The 21,426-nt window shown below is 46.7% G+C and overlaps 1 protein-coding gene across 1 annotated transcript in view; it reads left to right on the top strand.

Annotated features, from left to right (window-relative positions):
* Window positions 1–1,867: 1,867 nt before the first annotated feature.
* Window positions 1,868–21,426, top strand: part of LOC119393365 (synaptogenesis protein syg-2) — a 58,783-nt gene continuing 39,224 nt past the window's right edge. Inside the window, exon 1 of the mRNA XM_037660340.2 lies at window positions 1,868–2,113. Coding sequence (XP_037516268.1) covers window positions 2,011–2,113 — 103 coding nt within the window. The 5' untranslated portion in view covers window positions 1,868–2,010. The remainder of the gene's footprint in view (window positions 2,114–21,426) is intronic.

Here is a 21,426-nt window from a genome sequence, read left to right as displayed (position 1 = left end):
CTTCTCTTCATTTCTCGATTTACTTGTTTCTTGCATCTCTTGTTTGTATCTATTTCTTTCTTTTTCTGCCTTCCTCTTTATTTCTCTTTCTCGCTCTTTTTATCTTTATTTCTCTTTATATCTCTCTTGATCTTTTTATTTTTTTATCTGTCTTTATTTCTCTCTCTTTCTATATCTTTCTCTGTCTTTCCATCTTTTTATGCCTTTATTCCCATTATTTCTCTCTCTCTCTTTCTTTATTTTCATAGCTCTTTCTCTCTCTCCCAGTAAACCAGTGATGAGTAGGGGGATTTGCCCAATTTTTGCGGCACATGTCCATTCATGATGATGGTAGTTTTCTGGTAGGCGTCACACACAAATTACGGCCAGCTTAAACAGCTTCGCTGTTAAAAAGAAAAGAACAAAAAACACGAAAGCCTAAAACAGCAATTGTTTAAATCGTAATTCTTAGTGTTTTACAATACTTAAAACGGGTGTGCTTGTCCCGCATCTGGTTCTAATTGTGAGGGCTTTCGACATTCGACGTGCTACATTTTACTTGGTCAGCTCATTTTCTGGCGCTCATCTCTGACGTAATTTTCGCCGCTCCTTATAATATCAATGTTATTCACGACAAAGTGTGCCAGGAAAAGCGCTTTGACAAACCTTTTTTCTTTCTTTATCTCACTGTAACGTCATTCACATCCTCATTTCCTTCGATTACTTTTTGCTGACACACTATGCATTATTATCAGCTCACAAGCTCGCATTATGCTCTCGTGATCGCAGCACATCATGAAAGCGAATTCAAATGACCGACTTAGAGAACTAACGAAAGAATGGGCTCGTTCCTTTGCTAGACGCAACCAAGACACAGGGGACATTAATTGTTGTCTTTAAGCGCAGTGTAGTAATTATGGCGCAAATTGAAACGAGTTAAAGTGGCCGAAAAGTTTCCCCTTCCGTCGGTGGGAAATTCGGTGGGAAGGTTGTGGGAAAGTTCACTGCGAGGAACAATTTTTTGTCCACTGTAATTCCTTTAGATTTACTTCATAATTACTACAGTACAGTTAAAGGCAACAATGTCGCCCATGCTTTCCTTGGTCGAATTGTATGTCGGATTCATACGGTTCTCATTTGGAGAATGAGCTCTTGCAGCGAGTTCTTTTATATCATTTTTATATGAAAAAAACAACAACATGGGAAGGTAGGCTACGTTAGAGCTGGCTATAACATCAGCATGACAGTAGTATTGAAGAAACACATAAAAACAAGAAAAAAATAGAACGAATAAAACAATAAAAAAAAGAGAAATAGTCAGAAGCACTATGTACAGTTAGCGTGAGAAGTTTAGGGACCCCGAGACAGGTGAGAAAGCTGAATCTTCAGGCTGCTTTGACAGGCAGCCTTGAATTTATATTTCCGGCCTATTCTAAAACGCGCTAACACTATGACAGCGTAGTCAGGTGGAATACAGTCGCAAATTGCTGGGAAATTCAAAATTTTCTTAGACCTAGTGGTCTCTAAAGTTTTGACGCCGTCTGCACATATATGATATCTGGCGTATGAAGAATGGGAACAGTCTAAGGGCAGACTCCAGTATATACAGGCCGGTCACACAGTTTACCGCGGATAGAGTTTAACAGATAGTTTTTTAGGCACTTTCATGTAACATGACTGTTAGATATGTTCCTTAATAACAAAATACCCTGAAACGGAGCCATCTCAGTAGCCAGCAGCCTCCTGGCTCGAAGCTGCATTAGGTCCAATGCTGCGAGAACTGTTTCTCCCATCCACCACCAGGAGCGCAGCCGTCGCGGAAACCGGGAGAACGGGGTGGAGGAGGGAGCGAGGTTCTAACCCGAGTTTCACGCACGCGGTCGACGGCTCGCTTTCGCGAGAGACGCACCGCTAGCACCGCGGCGTAGGGTGCGCGGTTCGACCAGTGGCGCGGGCCACCGGCGTCGTCAACGTTGCTTGGACGACCGAGAGGATAGCCCCCGGCGGTGGTAACGCGCGTCACTGAATGCCATGGGATCCCGTCTGCGGAACCGTGACACTGCGGCCTGCTCTATCCGTTCGCCGTGTTGGCGCACTGCCACGCTCGCTCTCGGCTATGTCATCGGCCTCGCCGGTGAGTTTTTCATTGCACTTTGCTGTGCGCGGCTGGGTGGTATTAGTATCAGCGCTGGGATATGTTTATTTCTATGGTGGTCATGCTGGTCTTGCGATGCGTTACTCTTACTGGCCATTGAGTGAGCGCATTTTGTACTCTTTAGTTATTTGCAAGCAAAAGTCGCGTCAGATATTTGTTTAGAAATGCAACGCCACCATTTTTTAGAGAGGGAGGGATAGAAGTAGGATAAAAAAAAAAGACATTGAGGTTAAGCAGTGCTGAGCCCAGCAGGCTGCCCTGCACTGTGGAAAGGGGAAGAGGAAGAAAAGTTAGAGAGGAGGAGAGGATGGCTACTGTTATTGCCGCGCACGTAGAAATAGTTCTGTGCTCGTCGTCACTGATGGTCAATCAGTCTCGTGGGCCCGCAAAAATTACAGCAGCGCTTTCGTTGTTTCAGGCAACTTGCATGCACGGTCACATGGACCCAGAATCTTGTCGGTGCTGAAGCCATAGCGCTGCTGTTGGTGTTCTCAAGCAATGAACTCTTGAAGCCTTGTGAGAACTGGACTGATGGTATCCGGCAGTTGCAACGCACTTCGAGTTATTAGCGTCCGCATCTTGCTCACGAGCACACGAATAGCTTTCATTAGAGTACTGCCCATGGTGACGACTTCATCCATCAGTTTATAAAAAAGGACACTGCTGAAATTACAGTCTTTATGCTATATCATAGTGGGCGACGGATTGTGCGAAATCGATGAAAACTGAGAAGATTTGTGGTGTCTTGACTTCTCGCTTGTGTCCGTGTTTGCGCGCTGAGTCTTTTAACATGAATACGCACCAACTAGCTCAACTCTCCGCTATTCTGAGAAGAGAGTTTAATATCCCATTGGAACGTCGAAAGGTGTCCGACCAACTTGGTGACGTTACATTTTTCAGTGTTGGGTTTTCTTAGTTGAGTGAGAGAGATGGAGGATTGTTCAGAAAGATAAACGGGTGAGAAAGCTGAGTTTCGTCTACGTTTCCATGTTTTCAGCCGGTCACTGTGAATGATTTCTCAGCTGAATACCACATCGATGTGCTTGTGTTTACGGGTAGGATTTGTGCGCATACTGCAAAGCATATCGCATGAAGGTAACGGCGTATCTCTGACGACGACACCCATACTGATTTGCGTCAATAAAGCGAATACGTTAAATATATTGCTGGAAAATATGAGCACTTATGAATTGCCATGCCCGCTTGTTTTATTTTGATGTATTCGGGTTTGATCCGCAAGGACGGTTAGCAACGCTCGACGCAGCCCGCGTGTTTCAGAAGCTTCGCAGTAGTAGTAATCACTTTGTTAAGATTGCGCGCAGGACGCGAATAGTCGAGATTATTCCAAAGCTTGCGCGACCACCAGTGATAAGACTGGAAAGTTCGATGCGTGATGTATAAAAGACGGCGCGTCCCAGCCTTGATCAGTTTATCGACGGCCGACGCTCTGTTCGCCGCTATCAGTATACAGCGTGTATCGTTTCCTTACATTTTGACTTTCTGTTTCCCGGCCACAAGTTCGGTCAAATAAAGAGTTTGATCTTGGACACGCCGATTGCTGTATTTGTCGACGTCACGACCCCGTGACAATATGATGGAAGCTATACGCAGTGTCCGCACAGAGATTATGCGAGAAGCTCGATGCACGGCCGATAATAATATCTGGGGTTTTACGTCCCAAAACCACGATATGATTATGAGAGACGCCGTAGTGGAGGGCTCCGGAAATTTCGACCATCTGGTGTTCTTTAACGTGCACCTAAATCTAAGTACACGGGCCTCTACCATTTCGCCTCCATCGAAATGCGACCGCCGCGGATGCACGGCCGAATTCCTAAAGAAAATTTGTGTGAATGGCAATGTCAGAAAATGAGTCGAATGATGCGATACTTTATTAATAAGGTATAAGAAACGGTATAATATAAATAAGGTATAAATAATATAAGGTATAATAACGTATTGTTGGGGGGGGGGGGGGGGCGGTGTGCCTGCCGAAAGTTCTTTCAAGAAGGCATCAAAAAAGACATTGCTTCACTGCAGAAAGAGAAATCTGATTAAGTGAAAGTGAAAAACTAAAAAAAGGAAACAATTAGGTAAGAACCGAATTTCAAGCCACCATTATTTCCGAGGCGCGCGAGAAGTATGCGCGTAGACGTGCGCATGGAAGCGTACTTACGTGTGCTTTCAGCTTTGTGCGTTCGTAAATACGAAAAGATCAGCCCGAAGTTATCGTTGACTTCTTGTCTGCGTACCGTTTTCTTGCTTATCTCTGGCTTTCGTTCCACGCTAGTTCCAGTGACGGCCACGAAGCGCACTGTCGAGTTATCTGTATGCTTTTATCTTTCTAAACCTCCATTTCAACCTTTCACCCTTCTGCTAAAAGCGCGGTTAGGGTGTCCATTTCTGGCGAAACGTAGACCGCGCCTCTTCCTATGTTTTTTTTTTTTAAATAATAATATTTCCGACATTCGGTGCATAATAATTCTGCGAACATATGTGTTCCGTCTGTAGTCTGCGGAGAGCGGTGGCTTCTTCCTTCCTTAGTTTTGGATGTGGAAGCGGATACTGCCTTCTTTCCAGCCGGTAGTGCTGCAATATTGCGGCGTAGTTGATTACAATATCTTTCACCCTCGTCGCTTTCTGGAACCCTTATGGAGGCAGAAAATTGAAAACCACAAGATTCCCATACCTACGCCGATCTTGTGGTGTACCGGACACTCTACAACACATCGTGTTGGAATGCCCACGCCGCGAGGTAAACAATGAAACCGAAGCTTCAGGACCCCGACAGGCCACCGAAGAAACGCGGTAGGCAATGCTGACGGCACAGCAGAGCCTGGAAGACCAGAGAGGTTTGGTGGACCAGGCACGGGACGCGGCTTTAGCCAACGGCTTTCCGGTCCGAGAAAGCCGCCCACCTCGGGTGAAGAAAGAACTTTATCGCTGTTTCTAAAAATAAACATTTATTCATCTTCCTCTCACATTTCCGTACGCTCATATATTGTCGCGAGAGGAAACGAAACACAGGGAACTCGAAGCGACCAGCTGTTTACTTTCGGCCACAACAGCCACCAACTTCTTCGCTCTCTTCTTCTGCCACCACTAGCGCGTGGCATTACCCTCTCCCCAGAAAAAAAAGACATGAAAATAGACAAAAAAGAGACAACAGTGAAAGCGTTGCCAAAAAAAAAAAGAACGTGTCTGTTGCACAGCACAAGGGCGAGATAAAAGAAGTGGGAAATAACTGCACAATGGTCCCGAAGGCAGGCTCCGCACCACAAAGTGCGTGACTTGCAGTCAACGGGAATGGTACGGCTTCATCCTGGAGACATGAACAACATCCGAGGAGCGTAGCCTACGGGAATGGTGCGATGTGTCTGCTGGGACAACTTCGTAGTTGACTTCACCGAGGCGATGAAGAACTCGGTAGGGTCCAAAGTATCGGCATAACAATTTCTCGGAGCGCCCTCGTTGACGTATGGGGATCCAAACCCAGACTAGGTCGCCAGGCTTGTACGTTACAGTTCTATGATGGGTGTTGTACCGGTGAGCGTCTTGATTTTGCCGCGACAAAATGCGTAAGCGTGCTAGCTTCCGGGCTTCTTCAGCGCGCTGAACAAATACGTCTGTATCCGGGGTAATCGCGTCCGGCGGAGTTGGTTGTAGCATGATGTCAAGCATCGTAGTGACGTCGCGGCCGTAAACCAGACTAAAAGGAGCAAAGCCGGTGGTTTCCTGAAGCGCAGTGTTGTAGGCAAATGTGACGTATGGGAGGATTTCGTCCCAGTTCTTGTGATCCTTGGCGACATACATCGAAAGCATATCTGCAATTGTTTTGTTAAGGCGTTCGGTTAACCCGTTGGCGGGTCTGCTGATATCCATCGAAACAGCCACCAACTTCTTCGCTCTCTTCTTCTGCCACCACTAGCGCGTGGCAATATTTTCATATTCGTGATGCCTATCGCAAATACATCAGTTTAGAAATTACGCGAGTAATCTCTGGCATATCCTTTCGTAATGTTGCTCTATATACCTCTGTTTATTTTACCTTCCCGTTTCCGCAGCGGGCGGCTCGCGAGGAAGATAGAAACCCTTAGAAAGATAGAAACCCTTAGCGAATATTCCGCATTTTATGGCTGTGGTCCCTCGGCACGCGGCGCACATGTAATACAGTACTACAGGAGAGTGCAACAACAACGCGTGTGACGACTAAAAAAGCGTTCGGCTGTTACGCCGAAAGTGTGCAGCCCCGAGAGGCTCGTGGAATCCCCGTCGTGGACGTTGTACTCGGAACGAAATGCTCGGTACGGGCTGACCGGGTTATGCGCGACGCCGGAAACGAGCGCGGTACCTTAGGCCTCCCTGCAAGGCCGTAAAAATAAAACCTTTATTACGCGGCTTGCGACGCGGTGATCATGAACGGCCGGCAAGACGCCCATGAAGTAGCGCGGCTGCGCGCTATTCATGAAGGAAAGCGACCGAGTGGCAACGTACAGGAAGCGTGTTGCTCATAGTGTCACATGTGGTCGTGTACGTCGGTCCAGCTTTAACTGAGGAAGCGTTCTTACTGCACAGATGCCATAGATAAGGAGAAAGGGTAAGAGAGAAAATAATAAATAAAGGAAGGCCAGGGAAGTCAACAAGAAGAAAATCATGCTATGGTCTGTGATTGCGTAATAATAATAATAATAATAATAATAATAATAATAATAATAATAATAATAATAATAATAATAATAATAATAATAATAATAATAATAATAACAATAATATAATAATAATAATAATCTGGTGTTACACAAAAGCAAGTGAAACCGACCGACAATGAAGCAAAAAAAAAACTGTAGGGGACATCGCTTGTATTTTTTAAATGTAGTAGTAGTTACAATACTACAGTTAAAAAATACAGGCGATGTCCCCTACAGTTTTTTTAGCTTCATTGTCGGTTCGTTTCACTAGGTTGCGTCTAAAAAGAAGAAATGAGCCCTCGATCAATGCCCCCTCCTTCCGTTTATAATCTGGGTTTTTTGTGCCAAAACCACGATACGATTAGGAGGCCCGCCGTAGTGGAAGGCTCAGGAAAGTTCAGCCGTCTGGTGTTCTTAACATCGCACAGTACACGCACCTCTAGTATTTCGCCTCCTGCGAAACGTGACAGCCGCCGCCGGGATCGCACCCACGACTTTCGGGTCAGGAGCCCATCAACGTATAACCACTGCACCACCGCATCGTACGATTGTGTAATTATTAGACTAGTGATTGCGCCGCAGTTGATTTTGCGTATGAAGATGCCGTCGATGTTAATCGTGTTGCAATCCGTGTTATATCCTTGCATATATTGCATTACTGGGTGTAAATTCAAGCACAAGTGAAATGACAGTGACTGAGATACTGGAATGTGTGTTGTCACGGACGATAAGCTAGTTGGAACTTCACGTAAACTAAGTGTGCGTTTCCACATTTTTTCCTTTCGTTTGCGGCTTTGAGTTACTGAAATGGGCGAACCCATGCTGCGTACTCTCTCTCTCTTGTTTGTTTGTTTGTTTGTTTAAAGTCGGGCTGTCTTTGCTGTGCGCTGTTGGTCTAAAAAAGAAGGAATAGCGTGCATCACATATGATGCCTACCCCTTTTACATACACAGTTTAAAAAAAAACAGTACGCTTGCTTTGTTATACTACACTGATAGATAAGGGAGGCAGAAGCAGAAATATAAGAAAAAAATTTAAGAGAGAGAGAGAGAGGGAGAAAGAGACAAAGAGCTTGAGTAGATGAGCACCATCCCAAGACACATACGTAGACGCAGGATCACAGTTCAAAATAGGCGTTTACAGCAGCAGGTCAATACGTATAGCATGTTGCACGCAGCAGGACATTATCCCTGTGTCGGTTCGCAGGATTCCACGGTAAACTACACAAAAACAAATACTGACCATCATGTCGAAGAAACAGTAATGATAAATGTGAATTAATTCTTGATAAACAGTGAGCTGTTATTCCGATCATTTTGTTTTACGCTTCCCGAATGCTCCCGCCGAAAGAGCAGTGCAATTTCATTTGTAAGAAGGTCGGACCAGAAAGACATCGACAAATAGAGGAGTATAAATAAATGAATGAATGAATTTATTCATTCGTTGATTGATTTGTGCCTTCTTATGATGCATTTAGTTAGGGAATGTAATATAAAAATTGAAGTAATAGAACCTTTCAAAAATAGGCTTGTTCAAATTCTGTGCTGTCGATGGAGGTAGTTTTCGCTATACCTTTTTCTTTTGTTTCTCTTGCTTTCTTTTTTTTCTGATTTAAAATTCTGCTGAACCTTTAATCTCAGCGCAGTTCAACCGTGTCTTGTGCTTTCGAAATCAATTCCCAATTTTTACTGGGGCACGCACAGGCACGCTCGAGCCTGAGAAGGAGTCATCATTTTTTTTAAACACTGGTCGATCATTCAACTGCCGACTTCGGGCTGACATTGCTGTTAAAAGAACCGGTAATCACGTACGTGGTTGTGTCACTAAACATTCTGAAAGACAAAATCGGTAAAGGACACAAACGAAAATCACTGAAGAAACGTGACTCATTAACAGAACTTCAGTGTCTCTCTTTTGTTTTAATAATAATATCTGGGGTTTTACGTCCGAGAACCACGATATGATTATGAGAGACGCCGTAGTGGAGGCCTCCGGAAATTTCGACCATCTGGTGTTCTGTAACGTGCACTGACATCGCACAATACACGGGCCTCTAGCATTTCGCCTCCATCGAAATGCGACCGCCACTGCCGGGATCGAACCCGCAACCTTCGGGTCAGCAGCCGAGCACTCTCTTCTTTTGTTTTACGCCTCGCATCTTATTCAATGCGCTAAAATAAATTTCTTGACATTCCGATATTTTCAGACATCGAGGCTGTCGCTCGCGCCGAGCAAAAAAGGTTTCCACAAAACCGCGCGCTATTTATTATTTTCTCTCGGCGCGTTTTCTGAATTTTCCTTCTGGCACCAGGGATAAACAGAAACAGGATAAATACAATTAAGGGGAAGCTTGAACAAATAAGTAATTTAAGAGGTAATTTTGCGATTGTTTCCTTTGCCTCTCTTTAGCTCTCCGTGAACTACGAGGGAGGCCGCGAAGCGGCGTACTTTAGTATTGCTTTGGGCGACCCTTTCTTTTTGGTCTTCTTTGACGCATGCCTATATACGGAGCATGTATGCTAATGCATTCCAGCAAGGCAGGAATGCGTATACCATCAGGGGCGACCAGCAGCGTTTGTTCAGTTGTGCATAACAGCAAAGCGCCACAGCTTGCGTAGCCATGTAAACTGCGAGAACTGCTGTGCACGTACCGTTCGCTTTTGAGAACAAAGGCAAGAAAAGGAATTTTACGATTACTCCACGGTGAATATAAGGCTGCACCATAAGCGATGATGTCTAAGACGGTTCAGACAACCTGTCTATATTGAACCATACGGAGTCTGAAATAAACCGTCTGTATTCTGTAACTTACGTCTTTCGCAGCTTCGGTGTACGCAACAAAGATAAGACGTAGTGGATGGGTTAGTCGCTCTAGAATTTACAAAAACGCCGCTCAATGTTTTATCTCTTCTTTTCTTCGATAGGCTTTGCTTTAAGTTCACGTGATGCCCATGAAGCTGTACTACAAGGTTGCACCTAAAGATAAAACAAACTCGCAGTAGATCCAAAATAATCATACGTAGAACATCCGTTATGCAACTTCCAAAACGTCAAGTGACATCCGGTTTTCCCGTTAGCTTTCATAAGTTCCCGTATGTTTCAAACTTCCGAACTGCATGCTCAACTTCCTTCCGGCCTACATTTTCCTTCCGGTCGAACCCTAGCTAAGGAAGGCATCTGCGATAAGTTGGGTCAGAAATTATCGTCGACATGCGGAGATCACACCACGTTTCAGGAAGTGGTTGGCAAAGGCACAGGAAAACAGGTCGCGTCGTGAGCATCTGAGCGTGTGAAAGAAGATACGAAGGAGCTTCGCCGTATGTAGATTGTAAGAGCGCTTTGAATCTGGTGTAATTGGTTGAACATTTTTATTTCTTCATCTCTTTCCTCTTTATCCTTATGCGTTTCTTTTCTATCCGCATGAATGAGCGTGCTAAAAGACGTGAGAAACAATTGATAGCCCGCTGTCTTTTCGTTCTTTGTGGTATTCATGTCCACTGGCATTGATAATAACCGTACACCAGCCGTGGTGGTCCAGTGGTTATGGTGCTCGACTGCTGACGCGAAGCTCGTGGAATCGAATGCCAGCCGCAGCGGCCGCATTTCGATGGAGGCGAAATGCTAGAGGCCCGTTTGCTTAGATTTAGGTGCACGGTAAAAAACCCCAGGTGGTCGAAATTTCCGGAGACCCCCGCTACGGAGTTTCTCATAATCATATCGTGGCTTTTGGACGTAAAACATCCAAAATTCTTATTATTAATATTAACTACATTCCTCTATTTGCATGAACTTGTTGCGGTATAATGAAGCGGCTACCGCTTTCTCGAAGTAAACCATCCCTGCATCCATAAAAAATGAACAACCAAAAACATTCAACAGGATCTCTGCATACAATTTGCAAGACTGTGTGTGAATAGACAGGTGCCCTTTAATATTTTCCCGAATGTTGCACACGGAGCTTTGTCGATGGAAGTACGGGAACTTGAGAGCTTGTAAACCTCATCACAGCCATGCCGGACCGAGTGGAGGGGAGCATGTGCACTGGTATACATTTAGGTCTCGTATATATCCCGGTGATGAAGGATCATGAATGAAATTACTTGTCGCGTCCCTCCCATTTTGCTCCAATCGCTTACTAGGTTGTGCGTTACGACACTTGAGTCCAGTGGCATAGCCAGGGGGCGGCACACCGGCCCGTGCTCGCCGCCCCCTCCCGAAATTTTTTTTTCTGCCATGAGATAGAGAGCACAAAATGACACTCGACCACACTTATCTGCCCGAACCCCACGTCGGATTAAGGGTCAATGGTCACTTTCGTGTCTGGGTTCAAGAACAACAAAACCCGGACCAGCACTGACGTTTTTCACTCTGCAGTATGTGGAAAACAGCTACAAGGCTCATCGTCATATTTACAATGACGGCTTTGTTACGCCTGCGTCATCTGCCATTGGTGTCTGAATTCCGTCTGCCAATGTCACCATCTCTGCCACTCTCAGTCACCGTGCTTCATCTACAGCCGCTGAACTGGCTGTACTGCGGGCTGCTTTTAATTACATCGTAGACCAGGCAGGGGAGCCTTGGGTAATCTTCTCCGACACAGGAGCGGCGCTGCAGTCTCTGAAGTCCCCAAGTACGCAGGAACAACTCGTAATGGGCATCAAACGCCTTTACAACAAAGCCTGCGAACTGAATCACCGCATTGTTCTACAGTGGATACCTGCCCACTGCGGCATACAAGGCAACATTCAGGCTGATGACGCTGCCAAAGCTGGACACGGCGCCTCGAGAGTAATGGTCGAGATACCTTTCAGCTGTCAGACCCACCATTGTGCATTCAATGTAACATCCCAGAAGACCTGAAACACGTTCTGTGTGAGTGCATGCGGTGCGCATCAGAGAGACGGTCTCTGAAGGCGGCCTTACACCTTCGACGGGACTCGTGCTTAGAAGTGAGATAAATTCTGGGCCCGTGGCAAAGCAGCACCTGTGCGTTACGCGTTACGCGCCACGAAAGTGCTGTTGACTTTCTAGAGGGCCACGAGCCTGAACGAAACTCTGCAAACAGTGTAGTCTGTGCGTGTGTGTGGCTGTATGTGTAATGTGTTTATCTGTGCATATATCATAATCATCACCCAGCACCTGGAGTAGCATGTCAGGCGAATAGCCAGGCAAACATCTCCAGCTTTTCATGAAAACATTTCTCTCTCTCTGTCTCACGTGCGCGTTTCTTCATCGCATTATGCATCATCACTAAATGAGCTAGAAAACTTCTACTTGAGCTTTGATTTCTTTAGTTTCGCACCGGAAGGGACGGAAGGTGGGTAAAGGCTTTGGACCTCAAGGGGTGGAGGACGTCATAGTCCCTGAGCCACTGCATTGCGTGACAGAATTGAGTTTGAAGAAAGAAAAGAGCGGGCATAGCCTAAGAAACGATTCAGCCAAAACCACCCGATACCATATCCTGCCACTTTTCATGCGAAATCATCCGCGCCGTCTCATAGAGCATTCAGCATTCTTATTGCCTAGGCTTGTGTCCCAAATTTTCACGTTACGTAAAAAGGAACAAAAGTGAAAGAAAGTATGCCAGGGCTCTTTGTAAAGCTGGTTAAAAATATCGAGTACATTACAAAATAAAGTTCGATATTACTGGTCTCCCAGCAATGCTGTGATGCCCGAAATTCAATCAGATTTGGGGCCCGGTGACGGCTGCGGTTGCATTTGCATCTGAATTCGAAAAGTCATTGAAAGGAGCGAGAGGAGGTTACCAACTTATGCTCTTGCATGATATCGGCATCGTTGTGCTCAGGAAATTACTAGAGAGGAAGAGATAAAGATGCATTGAGACGCAAAACATGACGACTCTCCATAGGCAAAAGAAAAGGTTTTTTGCGCACCTAATGCGCGCATATCTCCGAAATGGTTTTCGCGCATGGTATTAGTTTGCGACTGGCTCCCGACTAGGAAGTAGAAAAATATAAAGAAACGGCACGTCTGAATAGGTGATTTGTAAGCTTATGTTCAGAAAGAAAAGAAGTAACGGCTGCCACGTCCACTATGGCTGAAGCTACCATGCGCTTGCACACAGGAAAATGAACATATTGCCACGTGCGTTTCTTTATCACTTTTGCTATATTCGGTTTTCGGCCACAAAGACTGCCAGCAACGCTCAGCGCGAACCGCGCCTCATTGTTCGAGAACCTTCACGATCATTTTAGATCGTTTTGTTAAGATTGCGCGCAAGACGCGCACACTCGAGCTTATTCTAGAAATTGCACGATAGCCAGCGATAACGCTGGAATATTCGACGGCACATGTTTAAATGCCGACGCGCTTCACCGCTTGTTAGTTGATCGACGGTCGACGCTCTGTTCGCCGCTATCAGCGTATTGCTGTACTGTGAATTTCAGTTTCCTGGCCACAAGTTCGGCCAAATAAACAGTTTCATCTCGGACGTGCTGACTGCTGTCTTCGTCTACGTGACTACCACGTGACATCTGGTGGAGGTGCTGCTTCATGATCCGGACGCCACCGCGGAGTGCTGACCCAAGCCCAAGCCGCGGAGAAGACGACGCTACAGACAACCCGGATCGTCGTACCAGCCGCCGGCAGAAGGGACTGCACCCAGAGTACGGGCTCCTTCCTGAAAACACCAGGCAACCCAAGACCGTCACATCGACCGCCGAGACGATGACAGCCCCCATGCCGCCTACAACGGTCGTGATGCAACAGCCAAAGGAGCCACCGACTTTCCGTGGATCGTCGTTTGAAGACCCGGAGAGCTGGCTGGAGACGTACGAGCGAGTCGCCACCTTCAATCACTGGGACTCGGAAGAGAAGCTGCGCCACGTCTTCTTCTACCTAGAAGACGCCGCGAAGACGTGGTTCGAGAACCGTGAATCGAGACTTCAAACCTGGGACCTCTTTCGGACGACGTTCCTTAATACATTCGCGAGCATCGTCCGCAAAGAAAAGGCGGCTGCTTTGCTGGAGACAAGAGTGCAGCTACCGAATGAGAGCGTAACCATTTACACGGAAGAGATGACGCGACTTTTCCGCCTGGCCGACGCTGCCATGCCTGAGGAAAAAAAGGTCCGCTTCCTTATGCGGGGAGTGAAACAAGACCTCTTCGCAGGATTGGTGCGGAACCCCCCGAAAACAGTCACCGAATTCCTCACCGAGGCCACAACTATCGAAAAGACACTTGACATGCGGACGAAACAATACAACCGCTCTCCGCTGTCTGCAACCTATTCCGAAGTGCACTCGCTGGCCACCGACGATTTGCGCGAAACCATCAGAGCGATTGTGCGGGAGGAGCTGCGCAAACTGTTACCTTCGCCACAGCATCAAGTGGATTCAATCGCCGACGTTGTCCGCGAGGAAGTCCGGCAGTCGCTTGGAATTCCCGAAGCACCGCAGGCTCAGCCGGAAGTCATGAACTATGCTGCTGCAGCCCGACGCAACGCCCCTCCTCCTCGCCCACGTCAAGACGCCGCACCGCCGCAGCAGTTTCGCCGCCAGGCACCGCCGCCACCACAACCGACGCCATACCGCCCGCCGACAGGACAACGCTGTCGAAGCATTTCATGAACTCAAACGACGCCTGCAGACACCTCCGATACTTGCGCATTTCGACGAATACGCCGATACGGAGATTCACACCGATGCAAGCAGCGTAGGACTCGGCGCCGTCCTTGTGCAGCGGACGGGTGGACTGGAAAGGGTTATCAGTTATGCTAGCCGGTCGCTGTCTAAGGCAGAGGCGAACTATTCCACAACAGAAAAGGAGTGCCTCGCCATCATCTGGGCTACGTCAAAGTTTCGCCCCTACCTTTACGGCAGGCCCTTCAAAGTTGTGAGCGACCATCACGCCTTGTGTTGGCTAGCTAACTTGAAGGACCCTTCAGGTCGCCTCGCACGGTGGAGCCTAAGACTTCAAGAGTTTGACATTACCGTCGTGTACAAGTCCGGAAGGAAACACTCCGACGCCGACTGCCTGTCTCGTGCCCCTGTCGACCCACCACCGCCCGACGACCCGGATGAGGACAGCTTCTTGGGAGCCATAAGTGCCGACGACCTCGCCGAACGACAGCGAGCCGACCCGGAACTGAAGAGCCTTGTGGATTATCTCGAGGGCAGGACCACCGTCGTTCCGAAGGTATTCACGCGGGGACGGACGTCGTTTTTTCTTGCGCAACGGTGTTCTCCTAAAGAAGAACTTCTCACCGCTTCGAGCCGATTGCCTTCTCGTGGTACCCTCGACATTGCGGCCAGAGGTCCTCCAGGCTCTACACGACGACCCGACGTCTGGACACCTGGGTGTTTCTCGCACGCTAGCAAGAATACAGAAGAAGTACTACTGGCCGCGCCTTTCCGCCGACGTCACCCGTTACGTAAAGACCTGCCGAGACTGCCAGCGACGCAAGACACCGCCCACTAGGCCAGCCGGACTTCTACAGCCTATCGAGCCACCTCGACGGCCGTTCCAGCAAATCGGGATGGACTTACTGGGCCCGTTTCCCGACGTCCAATACCGGAAACAAGTGGATCGTCGTGGCGACTGACTACCTCACCCGCTACGCCGAGACAAAGGCCTTGCCCAAAGGCAGTGCCGCCGAGGTAGCCAAGTTTCTTCGTGGAGCACATCGTCTTGCGTCATGGCGCCCCAGAGGTCCTCATAACAGACAGAGGTACCGCCTTTACTGCGGACCTAACTCAGGCAATCTTCAAGTACAGCGAGACGAGCCACCGCCGCCCCACCGCTTACCACCCGCAGACCAATGGCCTCACCGAGCGTCTAAATAAGACCATCGCCGACATGCTGGCCATGTACGTCGACGTCGAACACAAGACATGGGACGCCATCCTTCCGTACGTGACCTTCGCGTACAACACGGCCGTACAAGAAACGACACAGATGACGCCATACAAGTTGGTCTACGGACGGAGCCCGGCAACGACGCTCGACGCCATGTTACCAAACGTGACCGACGAGGAAAACATCGACGTGACCATTTACCTACAGCGCGCCGAAGAAGCACGACAGCTCGCCCGCCTACGGATTAAGAACCAGCAGACGACTGACAGCCGCCGCTACAACCTTCGACGACGCCACATGGAATACCAACCCGGTGACCGTGTATGGGTATGGACGCCAATACGCCGACGGGGACTTAGTGAGAAGCTTCTGCGACGATACTTCGGACCGTACAGGGTGCTTCGACGCCTCGGCGCACTCGACTACGAGGTTGTCCCTGACGGCATTACGAACTCTCAGCGGCGCCGTGCGCGACCTGAAGTCGTCCATGTCGTGCGCCTCAAGCCATATTACGCGCGTTAGTGAATCTGAGGACTGCACTTTTGCTTATTATTTATTGTTCTTTCTTGCTTTATTCTTGTTATTTATTGTTGCATGTATTGGCCACCACCCCACTCCCCGTGCATGTTTTAAGCATCGGGACGATGCTCTTTCAGAGGGGGGCATTGCCACGTGCGTTTCTTTATCACTTTTGCTATATTCGGTTTTCGGCCACAAAGACTGCCAGCAACGCTCAGCGCGAACCGCGCCTCATTGTTCGAGAACCTTCACGATCATTTTAGATCGTTTTGTTAAGATTGCGCGCAAGACGCGCACACTCGAGCTTATTCTAGAAATTGCACGATAGCCAGCGATAACGCTGGAATATTCGACGGCACATGTTTAAATGCCGACGCGCTTCACCGCTTGTTAGTTGATCGACGGTCGACGCTCTGTTCGCCGCTATCAGCGTATTGCTGTACTGTGAATTTCAGTTTCCTGGCCACAAGTTCGGCCAAATAAACAGTTTCATCTCGGACGTGCTGACTGCTGTCTTCGTCTACGTGACTACCACGTGACAATATAACGAAGATATAAAGGTGAAAGACTACAACAAATGCACAGAAGCACGCAAACACACACTACACAAACACACACATGAATCAAATGCACACGTGAATCAATAGTATCACAACAAACAGCCATATTTGATCAATTATTCCGATGAGAAACGTTCTATACGCCATTGGCTGTGGCCGATAAAAGAACCAGCCGATAAAACAATATCGTAAATACCGCCCCGATTTCGCAGAAGCGGTGGAATGTCTCTCAAGTCAGGCCGATGTGATCGGAGACATGACAAGTAACTTGAGTTCTTGTTTGTGTCGTTTGTTGCGTTCTCTTACATTTGTGCTACATGCTTCTTCAATGATTCTTTTTTATGAGAGACAACCTCGTCAGCCCTCTTCGTTGATGCAGCCGACTTCACAGCAGTGCCTGCCTAGTGTCTTCTCCGCACAGTTTATCAACACGTGGTGAAGCCGTGTTGACGAAAACTAACGCGTTCTGTTAATACCTTGTTTTATTAACTCTCTACACCATGATTTCTCCCATTATCTTCCTCCTAATACCATCCAGCAATGTTGCGAAAAGAATAATTGCTTTAGGGTAGGGTGATTGCGGCATTTTCGCAATAATGTAGGGCCGCAGGGCCGGTCGAAGGTACCTCGGTGCATTGCAGGGTATCTTGCACTGCCTGTACTAATATCATAATCCTGGTGATTTAACCCCGATCGTCGGGCTGTTAATACTGTGTGGCTGTCGTTCTAGCGTGGTCCCTGCTGGAACTCCATCAGGCATGTTTACCTGCAGTTGCGTTAGGTGACATGTTTCGTTTACCAGCTTTGTAAACACAGCCCGGAACTGCGGCGACACGCGACGTATGCATATACGCATCATCAGTCGACTCCGAGCGGGAGAAAATGCCACCCATTATTGTAAGATATGGACCCCACGCATTACAATATGGATCAAGCAAGACTAAGAACTGCTCGCGCGAAGTTCTTGTGAACTCATGGCAGCTGTAGAAGTTTGTCAGACCGACGTGCCGGGAATCAGAATAGTGGTATTTTCACTGCTCGATCGCACGTGTTTGTTTACAGGGTTCTTTAGCACCCATATGAATTGCCCTTCGTATTTATTTGCTTTATTGCGAACGGTTTTAAATTCTGGTCAATAGCGTTTTTTTTTAATCGTTCAACACTCACTGCATTCCACGGCCGAACTGCCCCGGTGGTTCTTTTAAAAACGGGGGAGATGAAGTGTAAGCTAACAAACAGCGAAGTTTACATTCCAGATATTGTCAGTGCGTTAATCGCGTCGTATTTCCCATCAGCGTATTCATCGCATCGTTCATAACATCAGTATCTTGAGTCAGTAACACAGTAGGAGTAGAAGAGAAAGGGTGAGGCTATTTTGTTGGACGGTAGTATCGCATATCGACTCTATATTTGACGGTGGTGGTTTGACGGTGATATTGAATGTCGACTCTTTGTATTTCAATGCCCCCAAGCATCATTCAGCGTTTGCCAGAGGCGAAGCACCTGCGCGGCGACACGGTTCCGACACATGCACAAAAGTATAAATATACATATATTTTTCATTTTGAAGATAAAAGTACCGGACGAAGAATCTCACGATTTCCCGTATCCACCAGTATTAAAGCAAAACTGACAGAAAAGAAAAGAATGCAGCCCGTCACACAATGGCAAGGCCGTAAAGATCGAAGGAAGAAACCGTTTCACTATGGCTGTATTGTGAGGTCTATTGCCCGGGTCTCGCGAGGCTGCGAAAAAGGTTCACGCCCTCCAACGTATGCTGCCATGAATGATTTCCACTCCGATGGAAGGCATGCCCAAGTCAACAACCAGCTTTTATTGAAATTTCTTACCCCCAACTCCGCACGCACGCACGCACGCACGCACGCACGCACGCACGCACGCACGCACGCACGCACGCACGCACACACACACACACACACACACACACACACACACACACACACACACACACACACACACACACACACACACACACACACACACACACACACACACACACACACACACACACACACACTCTAAACGTGGTAACTAATAAATGTGATTTTGTGCACCGATAGTAAGGGTTACCAAGTTTATAATTTATGCACTCAAAGCTAATGCAACCTTTAACATATAGGTGCACGAAATCACACTTATTGGTTACTACGTTTAGGGTGCACGCGCGTCGGTCCGCCTCCCGACAAGCGTTACTCAACCTTTGATTTTTCGCGCTTATCGACCAGGTGGACACAAACTAATAACGTGCAACGAAGTGAGGCATAGAAAATTGAAAATAACTTTGAAAGAATGCTCCGGTCACGTTCTAATGCTGGCCAGGCAAATAAGACAATGTAGTAGCAATATCTAATGCAACTACGAAAACAACAACGTGCCGTTTGCGAGATATACCGAAGTACAGTGTAGTACTAGCTGGTATATATAGTACGCGTACCGCATGTTTACACTAAAGAAATATAAACATGACCTTGATAAATCTTTAAGAATTGTATCAGAAAAGCGTGAATAGGGATGATAGGTAAATGAATGTGAAATCACCACAAAGAAAGCTTAGAAAGGAAGCTTCAGAGTGGTGAAGAACTGCACAAAGTATAAAAGCTGCACGAATCACGATAACGAAGTGAACCTAGGGATGATACTGGCCGCAGCATGAACCACTACCTATAAAATCCGTTATGTGTCTTATATCCTTTAAACTAAAGCCACGAAGCGCAAAGTTTGGAGCGCGCATCTTTTAAATGCCGTGATAGAGAAAGCTACCACAGAAGACGCTTCGATAGATCTCATCTCGTGATAAACACGGGGGTCTAACTTTTCAGCTTGGCAAATGGTCTGTACGGAGTGCTTGGGCGGCGATCTTTTTTTTAAATTTTACTAAACAGCTCGAATATATTGTTCTTTTTTTTTTCGTAACCTTTGCACCTCACATGTTGTCCGTTTGGTTTGGTGAACGCAGTTCTTGTCGAAGCGTTCGATTAAAATAAATCTTGTTCAGTCAGTTCTTTTGGTTACTGAATTGTATCTGTTATCATGTCAACATTTTTATTTCTCGAAACATAAAGCAAGCGTACTGTTAGTGCGGATATATTGTATACGCTTATGATTGATGGATATAAGATTCATTTTTACGCGCATCATTCGCTGCATTTTAGGTAAAGTTGCGTGGCTAGGCTTTGATACGTTAAGAACTCGAAAAACGTGCAGGCGTCGTTGCTGTCATACACTACAAGAATAAAAAGAGTATGTGTGACTCCTTTCGGAGAGTGCTGACTTGCCACGTATATGACTCTCTTTAAAGAGACACGTTCACTCTCTTGTGGGTCACACGACTCTCCTAAGGGAGTACAGTGATCTCCAAAGAGAGTTGGCGTGCCTCCTTAAAGAAGCCATATACGTGGCAAAGTCAGGCATCGCCGAAAGGAGTCAAAGGACTCTTTTTTTTTCTTAGAGTGTATATTTATTACATCAAATGAGCGTACAGGCAGCAATAATCGCAGAGGTAGTGGCCTTCTTTTTAAGTGAAAAAAAAAAATCAATCAACGAGTTGTCGCTATTTCTTGACGACGGCCACCCCTTTTTACTTGGTTATTAGGATGAATATAAAGTTTAGGGAAATAATTATAGGCATTGGTCTTGTTATCAACATAAACCAGCACAAGCCCAAAAACTGGGAATTCAGTAGGCGAGAAAGGCGGGATGGATGCGTCTAAAAGCGAGAAAAGAGTCGCCTTTCATTTCTAGTCAAAATCTTTCGTTGTCGTGGCCGACGTGGTCCGATAAGTAAAAGAAAGCGGCTTCGGCCTCTAATCAATAATTCATGAGCATCGCAGGACTGCCTTTATATGATGCCTTTTCGAAGACACCCCCACCCCCCCAACCTCCAGCTTCCGCCCGCCGCCTTGGTTCCTCCCTTGAGAACGCGTCGCCATTATAAGATATCCACGTTCCTTTCTTTCCTAAGAAAGAACTAACATGCGTAGTTTTTGTTTTTAGTAAGTGTTGATGGTCGAACCAGTTGAACGGACGAAGTTAGAGCGTTATCGCGTTGCAATGTATAGGCTACCGTGCTTTTGAAAGCGTGCCGAATACATATACATATCTTTGTTCAGGAAGACCCCCCCCCCCCTTTTTTTTCTTTCTTTTTTCTGGCCGCGAGAAAAGTTCGATATTATTTTGTATTGTTTCATTGGCTAATTTTTACGTTTACTTTCCGGTGCTCTAATACTAACGTGTGCGAGACCCTTCGGTAAAGGGATATTTCTCACGCTTAAACGCTGGCTGAGAGCTCTCAAAAGAACGCGATAGGCGAGACGTTACAGCAAGATAAGGGACACAACAAACCCAATTTATATGCAATGGCGTCAGCCTGATTGATCAAATTCTGAGGTAAGTGGCGCTATTTTTTTTACACAGCGCTGCCACGTTTGAACATGAATTTCAATAGAGATAATAATAATAATAATAATAATAATAATAATAATAATAATAATAATAATAATAATAATAATAATAATAATAATAATAATAATAATAATAATGTTGAAGTAGTCGGCGTATAATGTAAATTGCAGCATCCAATGCGCATTTCGCTGCTTCACAACGCTTCGACCACTCATTTACCGTTAAAAGGCCATAGCAGCTAGTTTACACGTATTAAATACTGGAAAAATGCATCCCATCGCCAGC

Source organism: Rhipicephalus sanguineus, chromosome 5 (assembly GCF_013339695.2).
Source record: "Rhipicephalus sanguineus isolate Rsan-2018 chromosome 5, BIME_Rsan_1.4, whole genome shotgun sequence".
Taxonomy (NCBI): domain Eukaryota; kingdom Metazoa; phylum Arthropoda; class Arachnida; order Ixodida; family Ixodidae; genus Rhipicephalus; species Rhipicephalus sanguineus.
This window is presented reverse-complemented; position numbering and strand designations above follow the sequence as displayed.